This window comes from Oncorhynchus kisutch, linkage group LG18 (assembly GCF_002021735.2).
Source record: "Oncorhynchus kisutch isolate 150728-3 linkage group LG18, Okis_V2, whole genome shotgun sequence".
NCBI lineage: Eukaryota > Metazoa > Chordata > Actinopteri > Salmoniformes > Salmonidae > Oncorhynchus > Oncorhynchus kisutch.
In genome coordinates this window covers 39,726,435-39,745,745 of record NC_034191.2, presented here as the reverse complement: position 1 = coordinate 39,745,745, position 19,311 = coordinate 39,726,435, and the positions used below count along the sequence as shown (strand labels likewise).

General features: G+C 42.9%; 1 protein-coding gene and 1 non-coding gene across 9 annotated transcripts; both read left to right on the top strand.

Annotated features, from left to right (window-relative positions):
- The first annotated feature begins 6,811 nt into the window (after positions 1-6,811).
- Positions 6,812-18,809, top strand: LOC109908924 (synaptosomal-associated protein 25). Of its 8 annotated transcripts, none has more exons than XM_020507723.2 (10): positions 6,812-7,122; positions 8,915-9,000; positions 9,769-9,948; positions 10,786-10,827; positions 11,077-11,125; positions 11,975-12,086; positions 12,379-12,516; positions 13,482-13,626; positions 13,722-15,321; positions 15,622-15,866. In XM_020507723.2, exons 3-9 carry the CDS (start codon positions 9,865-9,867, stop codon positions 13,785-13,787), a joined length of 636 nt encoding a protein of 211 aa, XP_020363312.1. In that variant the 5' UTR covers positions 6,812-7,122; positions 8,915-9,000; positions 9,769-9,864; the 3' UTR covers positions 13,788-15,321; positions 15,622-15,866. The 8 variants fall into 8 exon arrangements, with proteins under 8 accessions (XP_020363312.1, XP_020363313.1, XP_031651890.1 ...); XM_020507724.2 differs by having other exon boundaries at positions 6,859-7,122; positions 8,926-9,000; XM_031796027.1 differs by lacking the exons at positions 6,812-7,122; positions 8,915-9,000; positions 9,769-9,948; ... (3 more) ...; positions 12,379-12,516; positions 13,482-13,626 and adding exons at positions 16,288-16,505; positions 16,641-17,111; positions 17,236-17,289; positions 17,379-18,809 and having other exon boundaries at positions 14,827-15,321; positions 15,622-15,769.
- Positions 14,735-14,807, top strand: trnar-ucg (transfer RNA arginine (anticodon UCG)). The gene has a single exon. It is a non-coding gene; the product is annotated as a tRNA-Arg (tRNA).
- Positions 18,810-19,311: the final 502 nt, after the last annotated feature.

Here is a 19,311-nt window from a genome sequence, read left to right as displayed (position 1 = left end):
CAAGTCAAACTAAATGCATGCTCTTCAACCGATCGCTGCCTGCAACTGCCCGCCCGCCCGCCCAACATCACTACTCTGGACGGTTCTGACTTAGAATATGTGGACAACTACAAATACCTAGGTGTCTGGTTAGACTGTAAACTCTCCTTCCAGACTCACATCAAACATCTCCAATCCAAAGTTTAATCTAGAATTGGCTTCCTATTTCGCAACAAAGCATCCTTCACTCGTGCTGCCAAACATACCTTTGTAAAACTGACCAGCCTACCGATCCTAGACTTCGGCGATGTCATTTACAAAATAGCCTCCAATACCCTACTCAATAAATTGGATGCAGTCTATCACAGTGCCATCAGTTTTGTCACCAAAGCCCCATATACTACCCACCACTGCGACCTGTACGCTCTCGTTGGCTGGCCCTCGCTTCATACTCGTCGCCAAATCCACTGGCTCCAGGTCATCTACAAGCCCCTGCTAGGTAAAGTCCCCCCTTATCTTAGCTTGCTGGTCAACATAGCAGCACCCACCTGTGGCACGCGCTTCAGCAGGTATATCTCTCTGGTCACCCCAAAATAATTTCTTCCTTTGGCCGCCTCTCCTTCCAGTTCTCTGCTGCCAATGACTGGAACAAACTACAAAAATCTCTGAAACTGGAAACACTTATCTCCCTCATTAGCTTTAAGCACCAGCTGTCAGAGCAGCTCACAGATGACTGCACCTGTACATAGCCCATCTATAATTTAGCCCAAACAACTACCTCCCCCCTACTGTATTTATTTATTTGGCTCCTTTGCACCCCATTATTTGAGCTAAACGACTACCGCAGCACTCACTTCCGTCATCATGAAGTGCTTTGAGAGACTAGTCAAGGACCATATCACCTCCACCCTACCCGACACCCTAGACCCACTCCAATTTGCTTACCGCCCAAATAGGTCCACAGACGATGCAATCTCAACCACACTGCACTAACCCATCTGGACAAGAGGAATACCTATGTGAGAATGCTGTTCATCGACTACAGCTCGGCATTTAACACCATAGTGCCCTCCAAGCTCGTCATCAAGCTCGAGACCCTGTGCAACTGGGTACTGGATAGGGTAGGCAACCACATTTCCACCCCGCTGATCCTCAACACTGGGGCCCCACAAGGGTGCGTTCTGAGCCCTCTCCTGTACTCCCTGTTCACCCACGACTGCGTGGCCACGCACGCCTCCAACTCAATCATCAAGTTTGCGGACGCCACAACAGTGGTAGGCTTGATTACCAACAACGATGAGACGGCCTACAGGGAGGAGGTGAGGGCCCTCGGAGTGTGGTGTCAGGAAAATAACCTCACACTCAACGTCAACAAAACTAAGGAGATGATTATGGACTTCAGGAAACAGCAGAGGGAACAACCCCCTATCCACATCGATGGAACAGTAGTGGAGAGGGTAGTAAGTTTTAAGTTCCTCGGCGTACACATCACAGACAAACTGAATTGGTCCACCCACACAGACAGCATCGTGAAGAAGGCGCAGCAGCGCCTCTTCAACCTCAGGAGGCCGAAGAAATTCGGCTTGTCACCATAAGCACTCACAAACTTCTACAGATGCACAATCGAGAGCATCCTGTCGGGCTGTATCACCGCCTGGTACGGCAACTGCTCCGCCCACAACCGTAAGGCTCTCCAGAGGGTAGTGAGGTCTGCACAACGCACCACCGGGGGCAAACTACCTGCCCTCCAGGACACCTACACCACCCGATGTCACAGGAAGGCCATAAAGATCATCAAGGACAACAACCACCCGAGCCACTGCCTGTTCACCCCGCTATCATCCAGAAGGCGAGGTCAGTACAGGTGCATCAAAGCTGGGACTGGGACTGAAAAACAGCTTCTATCTCAAGGCCATCAGACTGTTAAACAGCCACCACTAACATTGAGTGGCTGCTGCCAACACACTGACTCAACTCCAGCCACTTTAATAATGGGAATTGATGGGAATTATGTAAAATATATCACTAGCCACTTTAAACAATGCTACCTAATATAATGTTTACATACCCTACATTATTCATCTCATATGTATATACTGTACTCTATATCATCTACTGCATCTTTATGTAATACATGTATCACTAGCCACTTTAACTATGCCATTTTGTTTACATACTCATCTCATATGTATATACTGCACTCAATACCATCTACTGTATCTTGCCTATGCCGCTCTGTACCATCACTCATTCATTTATCTTATGTACATATTCTTTATCCCCTTACACTTGTGTCTATAAGGTAGTAGTTTTGGAATTGTTAGCTAGATTACTTGTTGGTTATTACTGCATTGTCGGAACTAGAAGCACAAGCATTTCGCTACACTCGCATTAACATCTGCTAACCATGTGTATGTGACAAATAAAATTTTATTTTATTTTTATTTCTATCTCTACCTTGCACATTCTTCCACTGCAAATCTACGATTCCAGTGTTTTACTTTCTATATTGTATTTACTTCGCCACCATGGCCTTTTTTTGCCTTTACCTCCCTTATCTTACCTCATTTGCTCACATTGTATATAGACTTACTTTTCTGCTGCATTATTGACTGTATGTTTGTTTTATTCCATGTGTAACTCTGTGTCGTTGTACGTGTCAAACTGCTTTGCTTTATCTTGGCCAGGTCAAAATTGTAAATGAGAACTTGTTCTCAACTTGCCTACCTGGTTAAATAAAGGTTAAATAAATTAAATAAATAAATAAAAATACAAAGAAGGTTACTTTGCCAGCTTGCAAATGTGTGCTAAAAGTGGGGATATTTTCGATTATCTTATCTCCCCACCACCAAAGAACAATTTTTTTAAATTTTGTTTTTACAGAAAACCACAGAACCACCACTGCAATATAGGCCTACACTCAGATAAAAAGGTGCAACCTAAAACAATTATTCCACTGTCCCCATAGGAGACCCCTTTTTAGTTCCAGGTAGAACCCATTCTGTGTCTAGGTAGAACCCTTTTGGGCTCCATTCCACAGAGGGTTCTACATAGAACCAAATAGACCTTTGAAGGTTTTGTCAACTTCTACTCAGACTTAAATAGCAGTGTTCCAAGAACCTCCACCAGGGGTGACTGTAGTGTCCTCAAACGGACAAAAAGGAGACACGAGGGCATATCACACTCATTTTAGATCCCAACGGGTCTTTATTTTCATACTATATGCCCTCACTCTCATCACTATCTCCATTTGCCATCTTCTAATGTATTTTCTTAGTTTGTCCTTGCCATATTTCAACAGCTGAAAAGCCTTTGTTAACATACTTCCAGAGATAGGCAGAGTTGCAAAGAAAAGCCATATCTTAGACTGGCCAAAGAAAAGATTAAGATGGGCAAAAAAAGCAAAAAAAACACAGACACTGGACAGAGGAACTCCCAGAGTCTCCTCTTCACTGTTGACGTTGAGACTGGTGTTTTGCGGGTACTATTTAATGAAGCTGCCAGTTGAGGACTTGTGAGGTGTCTGTTTCTCAAACTAGACACTCTAATGTACTTGTCCTGTTGCTCTGTTGTGCACTGGGGCCTCCCACTCCTCTTTCTATTATGGTTAGAGCCAGTTTACGCTGTTCTGTGAAGGGAGTAGTACACAGCGTTGTACGAGATCTTCAGTTTCTTGGCAATTTGTCACATGGAATAGTCTTCATTTCTCAGAGCAAGAATAGACTGACGAGTTTCAGAAGAAAGGTCTTTGTTTCTGGCCATTTTGAGCCTGTAATCGAACCCACAAATGCTGATTCTCCAGATACTCAACTAGTCTAAAGAAGGACAGTTTTATTGCTTCTTTAATCAGAACAACAGTTTTCAGCTGTGCTAACATAATTACCTCGTGAAGCTGGTTGAGAGAATGGCAAAATTGTGCAAAGCTGTCATCAAGGCAAAGGGTGGCTACTTTTAAGAATCTCAAAGATAAAATATATTTAGACTTCTAAAAACACTTTTTTGGTTACTACATGATTCCATATGTGTAATTTCATAGTTTTGATGTCTACACTGTTATTCTACAATGTAGAAAATGGTTCAAATAAATAAATAAAAACCCTTGAATGAGTAGGTGTGTCCAAACTTTTGACTGGTACTGTACGTGTTTGGTCTCATTGGTTTTTCTCTCCTGTTATGTCCGTGTGCAGGTTTCCCTCTCAACGACCAGCTCTTCCAGTTGATCGTTCGCAGGTACAGTGACGAACAGGGCAACATGGACTTTGACAACTTCATTGGGTGCCTGGTCAGACTGGACGCCATGCGTCATAAATGACTCCTCCTCAATACTCCCCTCAGTCCGATTATTTTCTTGTTTTCAGACGATTTACTTTTCATTACACTTCAGTAATAGTGTTTTGTGCATTTTCAGGAGCCTTCAAGACTCTGGACAAAGATGATAATGGAAGGATCAAAGTCAACATCCAGGAGGTAAATTCATTTTCACTATTTCCTCTATATTTAAATGGTGTGTTTAGGTTTAGGGACCATTTTTAAGATTAATGACTGGATATAGGGACTGAAATTAAACCTAAATAACCACACCACTTATTGTGTTCTGCTTTCTCCGCAGTGGCTTCACTTGACCATGCACTCATAAAGCATCAGGGAAAGCCTACAAAAAGACTGCATTCATCTCTTCATTCATCTCTCTCTCTCTCATTTAAAATGTGTATTTCATATTACCATTGTTAATATTGTTTACGTCATTCAGTTGTAAGATGGCATCGATAGAGATGGCAGCTTCTCTTCAAGTCCTTGGGAAACTGTGCAGTATTTTTTTATTTTATGTATTATTTCTTACATTGTTAGCCCAGAAAACCTTAAGTGTTATTTCATACAGGTAGAAACTAAAACAGGAAGCGCCCGTGCCTAGGTCTATCCAACGCTGGTCTGACAAATCGGATTCCACGCTTCAAGATTGCTTCGATCACATGGACTGGGATATGTTACGGGTAGCCTCAGACAATAACTTTGACATATATGCTGACTCGGTGAGCGAGTTTATAAGGAAGTGTATAGGAGATGTTGTACCCACTGTGACTATTAAAACCTTCCCTAACCAGAAACCGTGGATTGATGGCAGCATTTGCGCAAAACTGAAAGCACATACCGCATTTAATTATGGCAAGGCACCTGGTAAAATGGCAGAATACAAACAGTGTAATTATTCCCTCTGTTAGGCAATCAAACAAGCAAAGCGTCAGCATAGATACAAAGTGGAGTCGCAATTCAACAGCTCAAACAAAATATGTAGCAGGGTCTACAGACAATCACGGATTACAAAAGGAAAACCAGCCCTCTCGCAGACATTGACATCTTGCTCCCAGACAAATTAAACAACTTCTTTGCGCGCTTTGAGGACAATAAAGTGCCACCGACATAGCCCTCTACCAAAGACTGTGGGCTCTCCTTCTCAGTGGCTGACTTCAGTAAAGCATTTAAACGTGTTCACCCTCGCAAGGCTGCTGGCATAGGGCGGCATCCCTTGCCGCGTCCTCAGAGCATGTACAGACCAGCTGACTGGTGTGTTTACCAGCCCATCAATCCCAGCCAATCAATCCCTATCCCTGCTGTCCCCACATGCTTCAAGATGGTCACCATTGTTTCTGTTCCCAAGAAAGCAAAGGTAACTGAACTAAACGAATATCGCCCCTTAGCACTCACTTCTTCATTAAGTGATATCACCTCCACCCTACCTGTCACCCTAGACCCACTCCAATTTGCTTACCATCCGAATAGATCCACAGACGATGCAATCGCCATCACACTGCACACTGCCCTATACCATCTGGACAAGAGGAATACCTATTTAAGAATGCTTTTCATTGACTACAGCTCAGCATTCAACACCATGTACCCTCCAAACTCATCATTAAGCTTGAGACCCTGGGTCTCGACCCCGCCCTGTGCAACTGAGTCCTGGACTTCCTAACGGGCCGCCCCCAGGTGGTGAAGGTAGGAAACAACATCTCCACTCCGCTGATCCTCAACACTGGGGTCCCAGAATGTTTACATATCTCGCATTACTCATCTCATATCTATATACTGTATACTGTATCCTTCATTATCTATTGCATCTTCACGGCTCTGTCACTCCTCGTCCATATATTTTGCACAAACATATCCTCATCCCATTCCTTGTGTGTATTATGTTTTGTTGTAGAATTTGTTAGACATTACCTGTTAGATACTGCTGCACTGTCATTTCGCTACACTCGCAGTAACATCTGCTAACCGTGTGTATGTGACCAATAAGATTTGATTTGAATGTTAATTAAATTCATCACTAGATGGCAGAATTGTAGCAACACAGGGAAAACACAAAACGACTTTCTCTACAATAGGCCAAACTCAACTCCCTTTTTAGATTCCAAATATTTTAAAGTTTTGTGTTTTCCTTTTTTCCGGCAACACGCTTTTGGTCAAACATTCCATACTGCTATGTAATGTAATGTAAGATATAAATTATAGTGCTCAATATTGGCGTAATATTACCTAATACTTAAAGCTGTCATTTATTATAATTTAATAAAAGAAATGTTCTGTCATATGTTTGTAAATAACTTTAATATTTCTGTTTTATTGTACTTATTTGATTGAATTTTACAAACCAAGTCAATAATAAAGCTGATTGTTATTCAGTTGTTCATCAGCACCACTCTTGACTTCCTCCTCTGCCGACTAATAGCAAATCTTGGCTGCCTGTTAACTTTATTTACACACTGCATGGGAAAAAGGAGAAGGACACTGAAGAACAGCGGCTGATGATTTGCACAGGTACCAGGGCCGTTTCCAGAGCAACGAGAGAACGGCTGTTCAAAAGGGCGTGATCGAAGAAGGAGGACTTGGAGCAGAGCCAAGAGAATTAGAGAGTCCCTTGTCGGGGTGTAAAGTCGTAGACAGGGCCACCAATTGGGTGAGCGGATGGTAATCGGGGCGTGTCATTGGACTTACCTCCGGGCAGAGCCGACTTGGAAGGAAGGAACAAAAACCTCAGAGATGATGCTGAGGGACCTTGTAGATCAATGAACAAACAGGTGACGGATGTTCCAGTTGATTGTTGGGCAAATTCGAGGCCAACACGACCTCTCATTTAAGTGAAAGGTAAGTTTAGAGGTGTGTTTAACTGTGTTTATCACTTTATAGACTTTATAGTTTTGCGTGATTTTATATTATAATATAGGCTATGTGGAGGCTAAGCTTGACCCATCGCATTGACACTGTTTAGCTATTTATTTATAGCCTAAAATTGTTACAACAAAGTAATGGCAAAATCTATTGTTTGATAAATTTGATAAAGGGAAAATCATATAGAAAATCAAAAATATCAGTATCTAGTATTGATGTAAACAAACATGCAGGTTACTTGATACTATGTAAACATTACAGTAATAGGTCTTGCACAAGACAATGTGCTGAATCCTCCCATGCCTTGTAGCTGCACACCATCCTGTTATCAATGCTCTTCCTGAAAAAACAGGTTTTGATAACATAATATTCTCTTATTAGTGTTTTAGTATAGGGGGTAGATTATTAGTCTAGTTGAGATGTACAATGAATGGTATTTACTCATCAGTGGTAATTACTGTGGCAGAGCATTTTCAATGCGCCCTCCACTGGCAGTCCTCTTCAGTGGGTAACCATGATCCATGATGTCAGAAAACAGGTCATGCTGTGACCAATCATCTCTGCCCTTTTCAGGGGCCATGCAGGTTGACATTTACAGCAGGTTAACGTTGGATGACTATATCTCTCCGAGCGTGTCGGCAAACACACATGTTGGCAAACAAACACACACGTTGTGATCAGAATCAGACACGGTATGATACTTTCACAAGTGTGTCAGCTGTTGAATTTGAGGGAAATCAAATATTCCGATACGTCCCTTCTGATAGGTTATGCGCTGGTTATGTAATGTTCATTGGCTATGCATCCATAGTTGTCACTCAGTTTATAGAGCATGGCTAGGGGTCTCCCTGGGTGTAGGTTACAGGAGGATGGTGGGTGGTATGACATCTTGCACTTCATCAAGCAACTGTGCACTCATGGAAGATGATAGTACACGCTACACCACCAATGAATCAGCCTTTTAAAAAGCATCAAAAGCGTGCCCTCCGAATGGTAGCAATTTTCCACATTTCCCCATATGAATCGGCGTGCTTGTCTCATTTCAATCCTTCTGTTGTATTCATTCGTCAAACGTGTTATGAGAACACGCTAACTTTACACACTGTGCTGTTGTCTGTGCCCAATCATGTTTGTACCATGTTTTGTTTTTTTGCCGCTACCACGTTGTGTTGCTACCATGTTGTTGTCATGTGTTGCTGCCGTGCTATGTTGTTGTCTTAGGTCTCTCAATACATTTGTATTTTTAACCCCAGCCCCCGTCCCACAGGAGGCCTGTTGCCCTTTGATAAGCCATCATTGTAAATAAGAATTTGATCTTAACTGACTTGTCTAGTTAAATAAGGTTAAATAAATCTAATTTAAAAAAGAACTACCTCTGCTTGTCATATAACTGTGCTGCTTGTGACTGTGACTTTTCTTTTATATTCGTTATTTTCTTCTATTAAAGGCATACAAAAACAGGCACGTTACACCCAATACGTCCCAGCTTATTTAATGGAGTAAGTTCTGTGTCTGAAAGATAGGCAACCCCGTTATGTCTCCTTCATGAGTTGTGGAAATGGCTGCCATTACCATCAACGATGTGATGCGTAGGTGGTGCAGTAGGAGTGCAACGGGAAAGCCTTTGATTAAGATGTATTGTATGTCTCACTCTCATCTGTCTATCTGGTACAGCAGATAGCGTTCTCATTGAATCGTGGCAGGAGACGGGGAATCTGCGTCGAGATAAAAGAGCTCTGGTTTTTCTTTGGCAATGAAGTTCTTAAAGTCTCATTCCAGGTGTGACTCCCCAGAAAACCAGCTTTTCCTGTGGGTCTCCTTATACAACAACTTCTAGCCGTCATCATATATACAGTACGTGTTGCAATCTTTACAGCCCTTCATTCCCAGACAAAACATACTGTTGTTAGTTCTGGTTGTCTCTTTTCTTTCCTTCGGTCTTTCTTCCTCCCCCACATCTCTCCCTCTTCTTCTCTCTCCATTTCTTTCCCTCCCTCTCCTCTTGCCTCTCAGCGTGTTGCCTGGGTGAGGCAGGTGGTGATTAATGGTAATTATAAGGATGCTGCTCCGTGGTGCACTGTCAACTCCCTCACAACAGAATGGAAGGAGTGTAGGTGGGATGCATGTAGGTGTGAGGGTCTGAGGAACAAGAGAGGTTTTGTGAAATGAGCAGTAATTATGTTCAGCAATGAATGGAATATGATCTGAAAGGATAGGCAATAGAGGCACAGGGTCGAGTAGGGATGGGAGGGGTGAGGAGAAAACAAGCAGGGTAGAAAATTCAGTAATCAAACTGATATGCCAGGTGAAAATGTTCAGGTTTTCAGAACTATGGGGCTCCAATTGAGCCTGACAGAAAGACTGTGTAGCCACAGGGTTGAACCAACAGACCATGTTGAAATCATGATTGATCCCATGTGTCCTTAATAGTACTGTTCCATGTCCCCGAGCTCACTCAAAGAGCAATGGGTAATTAGAGGGCAAATTTCATTCAGTTAACGGCATTCCCTTCCTGAGTCAATGTTAAACCACATTACTGGGTGTAAGTTTCTGGATAATACTGCCTAGATCTTCTATTTACTGCACTCTGTACTGTTGCACTATTTTCATTGTCTTAACCAGGACTGTTGTCAAAGCCACCTGATGCACTAGCCTTGCCTCTTGGGAAAGAGGCTACTGAGCAAACCAGACTGTGCTGTCCTCCCGCGGCTGCTGTAGATGTCAGGCAAGATGGCTGCCGACTCACCCGTGAGGACAGAGCATGAGGAGCTGCAGAGGAGGGCCAACCAGGTGGCAGATGAGGTACTGTCACATATCGTCTAAAGAGCACAAACTCATTTAACTTTGAAATATCAACAACAGAAGGTTCAGTTGAACTTTTAAGATCAATACACAATGTCCCCATAGCCGTTGGATGTTGACCATTGGCCCCCACAATAAAGGGTAAATCATGCCAGGAGCTATAGAAAAGGTTACCTGCCATTACCGGGCATTGTTTTCAGAGTTGGAACATTCAGAGATTACACAGTGACATCACCCTAAGCCTCTCTCCCAGAGGGTTTCCCCTTGGGTAAAGGTTACATACTGCACGTCACAGCCATTTTCCCAGTCCCATTACCTCAGCATCAGGAAATACCGTAGAGAAAGTCCCCAGCTATCTGTACAAACACATTCTTGGCACACAGACCACTGAAATTAGTATGTTTGTTTATAGCGTAAGCCTTGTTGTGTGGAAATATAACAGGCCATTGGATCAGTACAGGATGTTTCAATCTCCATTGCAGTTCTATGAAAAACAGCGGAAGGGGCAGAATTCAATGAGATGATGTCACCGTGTGTCTTCTAAGATGGATTACCACTGGAAATAGTTTCACAGAGAGAATAGTGTTGTAATTTGTTTACTGTTCCATATTTGGGCAATACAAATACTGTTGTACCTATAAAGACAGAGCCCTAAGACAGTGCAACATGTATAGTATTAAACATGACACACACTGAGTGATCTTGATTAGTGCCTTTCATCTGTGGAAGTGGACAGGTTTTCAGCCTCACCCTCAGGATTTGAAATGTTTTCCGTCCTGTATCTAAGGTAACTCAATCCCCTAATGGTGTCCTGTCTCTCTGTCCCTTCTCATCCAGTCCCTGGAGAGTACCCGTCGTATGATGCAGCTAGTAGAGGAGGTATGGGAGTCTCAGCACCTGCCACTCACTCTGCCTCTGTTGACCAAATCCCTAATAATGACACGTCATCGTCATTATAATCACATTATCTCTGGTTGATTTTTGTTGTTGTTGTTGTTGGGGGGGGGGGGGCTGCCTATTGATAATGAACTACATTTTAACTGAAGAGTCTTCATTTGATTCAGTTGAAATTCAAAATCATGAACAGCAACATTATGGTGAATCTAATGCCATTTCTGACCCCAACAGAGCAAAGATTCAGGAATCCGGGCCCTGGTCATGCTGGATGAACAAGGAGGTAATGGAATGGACGTTATATAATAGTTTTCTCTCATTGGAAGATGTGGACATAACATCAAGGTCAATCATACAACAGCAACCTTAGATGGTCCTTGTTCTTGTATATATATCCATAAGTGAGTGCTCATGTTTTTGTCAGTATACTAGATGTGCGTAAGCTATGTGTGTGTATGTACTGTATGTGTGTGTTCCCTTCTGTGTCTCTCCTATCCACCCTGCTCATGCTCCCCACCTTCCCCATATGGCCAGAGCAACTGGACCGCATCGATGAGGGAATGGATCAAATCAACAATGATATGAAAGAGGCTGACATGGCCAAATGTTGTGTCCTGTGCATCTGGCCCCGCATCAAGTAGGTCTGGCCTGCTCGGGGGACATCTGTCATCTGTGTGTCACCTGAGTGCCCGCCAGGCCAACCGGCAACTAGACCGCCTGTCTGTCTGTCCATCCATCCATCCGGCCTCTGGTCCAGGCCATGTTTTATTTTGTTTTGTGTTTTGCTCCATTGTGAGATTGGGTGACTAGAAGTCTGCACCAAAGTTAACCACAGGAAAATGATGGTCATGTCCCAAAATATGTGTGTTTTACAAACGGTTCATCTTCTACCCACACAATACCAGGCATTTTATGGACTTGTGCGGACCATTATTAAATCATTTGTGTCCTGTTCTCAGTTTTGGGGTTTGCACCATATTTGCTCAATTGCATTATATTTGACCGGCGGCTTTTGTCAGTTGGGGGCTTTGGTGATAGAACAGTTTTATGTTATATTACGTTCTCCCTCATTCTCCTGACTTTCCTCCACCTCTCCCATTCCTACCCTTCCCTCACGTTTTGCGTTGTCCAGAGCAACTGGAGCGGATTGAGGAGGGCCTGGACCAGATCAACTCGGATATGAAGGAGGCTGAGAAGAACCTCACAGACCTGGGCCAATGCTGCGGTCTGTGCTCCTGTGATAAGTAGGTGTTGGCAGGTGGGAGGGGTCATGAGTGTCAGGAGCAGATTGGGAATCCATGGTTCCTTCCTCAAGTATTAATGCGCATGTTAGTGTGCCAGTCTTTACACTTTGTTTGCCAGTTGCCACGCATCAGACTCCTACTCGCTTTCCTTCCTCAACATACCAGGCCTTAGGTCAAGAGTTTGTTTATTTCATGCAGGTGACCCTTTGCTGTACTCTGAGTTAACACAATGTACTGTGATATGAAGCTCTGTGTGATGTGCTCTATCCTGTCTGCCTCTGCCTCTGCATAGGCTGAAGGACTTTGAGGAGAGTGGGGCCTATAAGAAGGTGTGGGGGAACAACCAGGATGGGGTGGTGTCCGGCCAGCCGTCCTCACGCGTGGTGGATGAGAGAGAGCAGATGATCATGAGCGGAGGCTACATACGCAAGTAATAATGGTCAATGGCATGACGAACCCAACAGCAAGGCAACAAATCCCAACCAATGGAATATACTCAGAGACGTGCTCGTGCCCTCACAATTCCTAAGAGAACGACAGCTTATTGTTGTTGTGCACACACAGTAGGCATATATCACACCATTATGGATATGGGCTAATAATTCCTGGGTTTCTTTGCATAGAAAAGCCTTTTTTGGGACGCTAATTCCAAACCGTGTTTAAAAAAGTAATCTAGACAAAAACAATGAATTCAGGAGTATTGATTTTTTTTTGTAATGTTTGAGCATAAGAACACACAAATGTGCTTTAAATCTGCTAAATTTCTCTCAAGTCCACGGAAAAATGTGTAGAATCGCTGGAGAGTGGCTTTTAAAACACCAAAATCCTTTCCGCCACAAAGATAGCCTAACAACAATTCTTGCACAGGGCCTTGACCGATCGGCTGACCGCACCCATTGCCATGCCCCACCATACCCACCACCAAAGCCCCTTTTTGATGCAGAAAAAACCCTGAACTGTCTGCACATATTTATTTGGTTTACAAATATTTTATGATGAATCTGGCCATTGCATTGATTTGAGATAATCCAGCTATGCCCAAAACAGGTTTGAATCTCTGAAACTACTACTTGCTCATTTTACTGTATAGCTTCAATGACTATGTACATAACAGAGGCTGTGTGTGGCAGCCAGGGGATATTTACTCTTGTCTATAACACATTGGCATGTAGAACCAATCACTGGTCATGTTTTGTAGGAGCACCTGGCCAAACAGAGGACATTTATAAAAACCTAGCGCACCTCCCTGGATGCAGGGAGAATACTCGTTGCAAAAACAACGTCCCTTAAACTTTTGTTAAATGTACAAACTGATGACTGCAAATTATACATTCTGTTGATGTGTTTTCTCTTTATCTATATCTATATCTGTCTGTCTGTCTATCTATCTATCAGGGTGACAAATGATGCATGTGAGGGTGAGATGGAGGAGAATCTGGGACATGTAGGCAGCATCATAGGCAACCTGAAGAGCATGGCACTGGACATGGGCAATGAGATCGACACTCAGAATGTCCAGATTAACCGTATTCAGGGCAAGGTCAGTCCTATAGTACCTGCCATACAGCCATTTATTCAATAACAGTAGATGACCAATTCTGTATTGAACATTAATCGAATGTGTTGTTTTTACAGGCCATCCACAATGTATACCGCATTGATGCTGCCAATCAGAAAGCTAACAATCTAATGAAAAGATAAAGAGGAAGATTGTCCTTCTCTGCTGTGCGATCTTATCTACTCCCTGTCTGTCTTTCTGTGCCAATATGCGTCCAGTGACCATCCACCCACATAGAAAACCTGCCAAATGATTGTGTATGCCGTATCATAAATCCGGAGCAGCAGGGTACACATCATTATTCATACCTGGCTCTAGATTGACCCTAGCCTGTTTGCCAGTCTCTGCCACATGACGAAGAGTACAAGGAGTGGAATGCTACCGAGACTTGTACCCAGATAGCCTGGAGACCACACTGCTGCCATCTGTTGGCTAGATTGTTTTCTGAAAACTAGAAGCACACCCTCTCCGCTCTTTCACCATCCTCCGCTATCCTTCCTCCTTCGATGGAGAATGGAGCACCAGTGGAATTGGGTTGCTATGCTTGTTGTCACCAGGAAGACTAAAGTAAATAGGAAAGGAATCAACATTCGGTGTCTGCTTTGCTTTTAACACGTGAATGAGGTTTGCCTGTCAATGATGACTATAGTTTTTAAAACTGCACTTTATAGCTCAGTTTTCGTTTTTATTTATTTAACTCAACAGTTGCATGACGGTAAACATATTCTCCCATGTAGGCTGTGTTGAGATTGTTAACTGGATTTAACATCTACATGTGTCTAGCAATTGATATGTTTTAGTTTTGATTAGACTATATTAGCGCTTCAATATAGCTGATGTCAAACTTGGTTTCCATCACACAATTTCCTAATTGTCATAACATCAAGTAGACTCACACCCCCTCCCCCTATTACATCCCTCTGATGTTGTGGTGTTCAACTATATAATTTTGTATACAAGATAATATGGACTTATATTGTAATTCTGTACATAAAATATTAAAATGCATAATTATTTATGTTAACACAGGTATGTTTTTGTTACATAGCTAGCTACGGTTAATTTGAGAGTAAAGAAACCAGATTACATAGACCGCGTGGCCTAATGGATAAGGCGTCTGACTTCGAATCAGAAGATTGAGGGTTCGAGTCCCTTCGTGGTCGTTTAATTTCTTAAGTCTTACTTATTGAAACAGGTTCCCAATGTGATTACATAGGTAACGTGTCGTGTTTCTTGTAGCCCAGGAAAGGAAGTATCTCTGACATATAACGTATACTTTGTTTTAGATTGACTAGTATACGATTTCCGCTCCTGTACGCTATTTTCTTATAATTAAGTAGCCTAGTATTGAAAGCCGTCGTGTGTTTTAGTAGCAACATGACTTGGTTGAGAAATGTCACCACGGGTTGTGTACTCGTTCAACCCATGAATGTCGCAATTCCGTAACAACTGTAACAGTGATTGATGCACGTTGAACTGTAATGTGGCCATTCCTGGCGTCATACCAAATTCCTGTTCTGGTAAGAGTTCGTACATGTTGCGCTCGTGGCCGCCGTGGGTCATGGAAAAAGCGCGATCAGAGTCTGCGCAACTCAGCATTCTTCTCGTCGCCTGTGCGAAGTTTATGAAGCTACACTGCAAGAGGAGGAAAAAAAAAAAAAACATTCGTCAATATTGGTAATTCCTGCTATATCCAATGAAACACAACTTCACACTTGTTATTGTTAATTACTAAGCTAGTTAAAGTTATACATATATATAAACAATATGCAAACAAACGCGGACGACCTAGCTAGCCAGCCAACGTTAGCTAGCTAGCGACCGACATTAGCCAACGTTCCTTCAAAATGTTAGCTGCTATAGTTAGGTAGAATGCATAAAACGCTCGCAATTGTCTTATCAGTTTATCTATAACACATTGGTAAAGAGCTGCGTTCGTTTTCTAATTTGTATTTTGTCCCCTTCGTTGCATGGCAGGATGCACGTTTAAGGTGGTTGGAAACACTGGCCTTCGACGTTGTTCCGCAAAACATCAAAGCAAAATAGCTAACGTTACTGTAGCTGGTTAGAAGGGGGCTCAACAAAGAACCAGGAAGCATAATGCTCATTGGCCTAGCAAAAGAGTGTAAGATTGAAGCTACTAATTATACAAATAGTTAATTTAAAGACAAATGGACACATTTATTTCCCATGCAGAGTTGTATTTTTTTTTATTTTTTTTTTTACAATGAACTGTTGTCAGGTATTCTCGTCAATAGTAAATCATGGTGTCCTCACTACTGAAATGTATGCCTAGCATAATTTTTTTAATAAAGTGATTGATTCATTGCAGAAGTATTGTTTTCGGCACGGATCCCTGGAATACCCGTTGGATTACGGCATATTCTTTTCCCAAATAATAAAATCTCCCCCAAACCATTCTATATATGCCATTTAGCAGATGCTTTTATCCTTAGCAACTTACAGTCATGCGTGCATACATTTTTACAAAGGCATGGTCCTGGGAATCAAACCCACAACCCTGGTGTTGTAAGCACCATGCTCTACCAAGTGAGCTACATGGTCTTTTTATAACCATAACGTCTTTACACAGCGATTCCCTCAAGTGGAGTGCAGTGTGGTTTACATTTTGTTCTCCTGCAGGCTGGCAGTGCCAGGGGTGGTGCCCTCACAGGTATAGGTGGCTATCTCTTGTGCGTGTAAACAGGCCTAGGGGTGCAACATGAATTTCAAATTCACCTATAGCGAAATAGAGGAACTTGGGGGCAACTTGCCCATGAAGAAAAGGAAGTCGCGCTTCACCTTCGATGAAGTCCATCTGCTGCTGTCTGAGGTCAAAAGAAACAGGCACATCCTCGTAAGTAAGTACCTCCACTCAGTGTGTACTGTGCATGAAGCACTTAATAGACATGTTCACTTTGCATTTGTTTGTCTCTTATTCTCTGCTTGCCTTTTATTCCTTGGAGTGCTATTATCTGCATTTTTCACCGCCACAGGCAAGTTCAACCAAGGCGCCTCGTCAGACCTGAGGAAGCGAACATGGGCGGACATCGCGATTTGCATCAACAAAATCAGCGAGTGCCAACGGGAGGTCATGGAGATCGTCAAGAAGTGGGCGGACCTAAAGTGTGACGCCAAGCGCAGGATGGTGGCCATGCGAGGGCCTAATGGTGTCCGTATCTCCCAGAACCTGTCGCCGGTGGAGAAAATGGTGCACGAAATACTAGCCATGTCCCCTCCGAACAAGGCCACTATGGGCAGTATGAATCATGAACCTGAGGAGAAGGACTTTGGTGACATGTCAGAGATGTCGACTCGCTCCTCTGGCACCTCTAATGGTATGGCTGGCCTTCATCTTCATCATATGGGTATGCCTGGCACCAGCCCCCACGCCATAGGCTCGTCTATGTCACCTTTCTCAACTCGAGATAAAGATATTGGCATGTTTTCTCGGATGCCATTTGGCCGTGAGTCTTTCCTATATTCAGAACAACATTTCTCCTCTTCTCTTCGCACTCAACACAATATGTTGTATTGATTTTTATTATCTCCCTTGTCATATTTAAAAAAAAAAAAAAATTGTCCTTTTAGAGGATCCTTCTCATTCGTCTCATGATTTTTCATTCATGACACCAGTCGATGAAGGTAACTATTTTCTCTCTCGCTTTATTGTTGGTAAATGTGTTTGCACCCATGTTTCTGTGTGTATCACATTGTTTGTGTATTACCCGTAGACAACAGTCTGGGATTTGAGGACCTAGAAGAGGAGCCGCGGCACATGGGCTCCTTCCGCCCTCCTGCTGAGCCTCGTCGCAGCTACTCCAGATTCGTCGCCGCTTCCACCGCTGTGTCTTCCTCCATGGCTACTTCCTCATCCTCCCTCCCAGCTCCCTCCTCTTCCTTTCTCCCTGCTCCTCCCTCCTCTTCTACCTCTCCAGGGTCAGTCATGGGACAGGGGGCAATCCGGAAGCAGCTAGCCCACAGTGCCTCCCTCAGTCTCAAGGAGCAGCAGGCCACTACTGCCCTGCTAGGGGCCGTGTCGGGGTCGCTGGGGGCCCTGGCCCAGTCCGTGCAGCAGCTGGTGGAGTCGCAGCAGGAGTTTGTACGCGACTCCCTGGAGATGCAGCGAGAGACTGTGAGCGTCCTGCGAGACTTCTCCACCAATGCCCTGGCTCTCCTGCGGGACAAGGTCAACGGCCACCCGCCTTCTTAACTCCCAGTTCACCTACAGAACCCAACACAACATACACACGGACCCTACCTGTGAAGTGCTTGCCTGTGGACTGAGATCATGTCATTAATACTGTTTGCAGATTCACATTGAGAATGAGTATGCTGCCACTAGTATAGAGTACTGAATAGCAGGAAGCCAAAATAAAATTATGAATATCTTTATATACTGGAGATGAGCTTTCTAACTAGTGACTGTTTTGTGAAACTTTTGATGATAAAGAGATCCACGTGTCATGGTTCCAGAACTATGGTAAATCACTTTTTTTTAACTGAATGGAACAAGAGTAGACATAGCAAGGATGTCTGTCAAAGAAAAACTTGTGCAATACTCTAAAAATGATTTTTGAGGGTAAGCGAACTGTTTATCTGAGCCTGTTTTGTTTTACATGGTCTCATTTATAGGTTTCCTCTAACAAGTATGCAAAGACTGGTCATCCAAACACTTCAAGCATAACCAGCCACATTTCTAGATTAATTTGGGTCAAATCGATTAGATTACACACAAAAAAAAGAGCGGCACATGTGGAAAGTATGAATGAGTTTTCATCTGCCAACCTCATTACTATCCAACGGTCAGGTGGTTTGGTTTTTAAAATGGCAATAAATCCCACTACAACTACGAGACGACTAAATAGAAACTGGCCATATTTGTAGCATTTGCACTTCAATTTAATGTATTTTCATTTTGTATTGAGTTTAAATTATATTGAGTGTCCAACTTTTTAGGAAAGTTTTGAGAATGTTTTAGATATATTTTGTCAATGCTGAAGAAATGTTTTTATGAAAAGTAACCTTTTCACTGAACTTCAATTAACTTTTGTTTTTCCAGACTGAATGATTTTTAAAACATTCTCTAGACTACTGTACTGTGACATGTAATATGTGACTCCTTCAACCAAATCTTAAGAATAAAACAACCTGTTTTGAACTTATTTGTTCCTGGAGGCAGTAAATGAATGTATGGGTTCTGTGATCAGTCAGTTCCCAAGCTAAACCAGGCAACAGCTTTAAGACTCAGGTAATGACGGCATTGAAACATGATCTTAGGTTTTAATAAATGATAGGACTCCCGGCTCATCATACAAGGTGCTGTCTGAAGAACATCAACACAAAGCATCTGTGAAAGGCCCAAGATAACAGGCATTCTGTTCACAGTTGTTTTTCTTTTCTTTTACATTCTGCTCTCTGGATCCAGCTATCTGGTCATGAATCCTGAATAGTAAGTAGTGATGAGTTGTGAGTGACAATGGTGTAGTATTATTTGTACAGTTGTCGAAGCATGATGTGTCATGTTTAAGTAGGCTATTGTCTTGGATAACATTGTAACTACATTTAAAGGCCCTTTTAGGTTTGAGGGACAATAAAAGGCTCTCTGAATTTGGGACACATTTTCCCACTTAGAGCAATGGATGTGGTGCAATGGGAGTCAACCCA

Excerpts from the sequence above, each read along its gene's own strand:
- LOC109908924 (XM_031796027.1), top strand. The coding sequence starts at position 16,367 with ATGAATTTCAAATTCACCTATAGCGAAATAGAGGAACTTGGGGGCAAC. Across the intron at positions 16,506-16,640 it reads AAACAGGCACATCCTCGTAA|GCAAGTTCAACCAAGGCGCC; the intron begins GTAAGTACCTCC and ends TCACCGCCACAG. Across the intron at positions 17,290-17,378 it reads CATGACACCAGTCGATGAAG|ACAACAGTCTGGGATTTGAG; the intron begins GTAACTATTTTC and ends TATTACCCGTAG.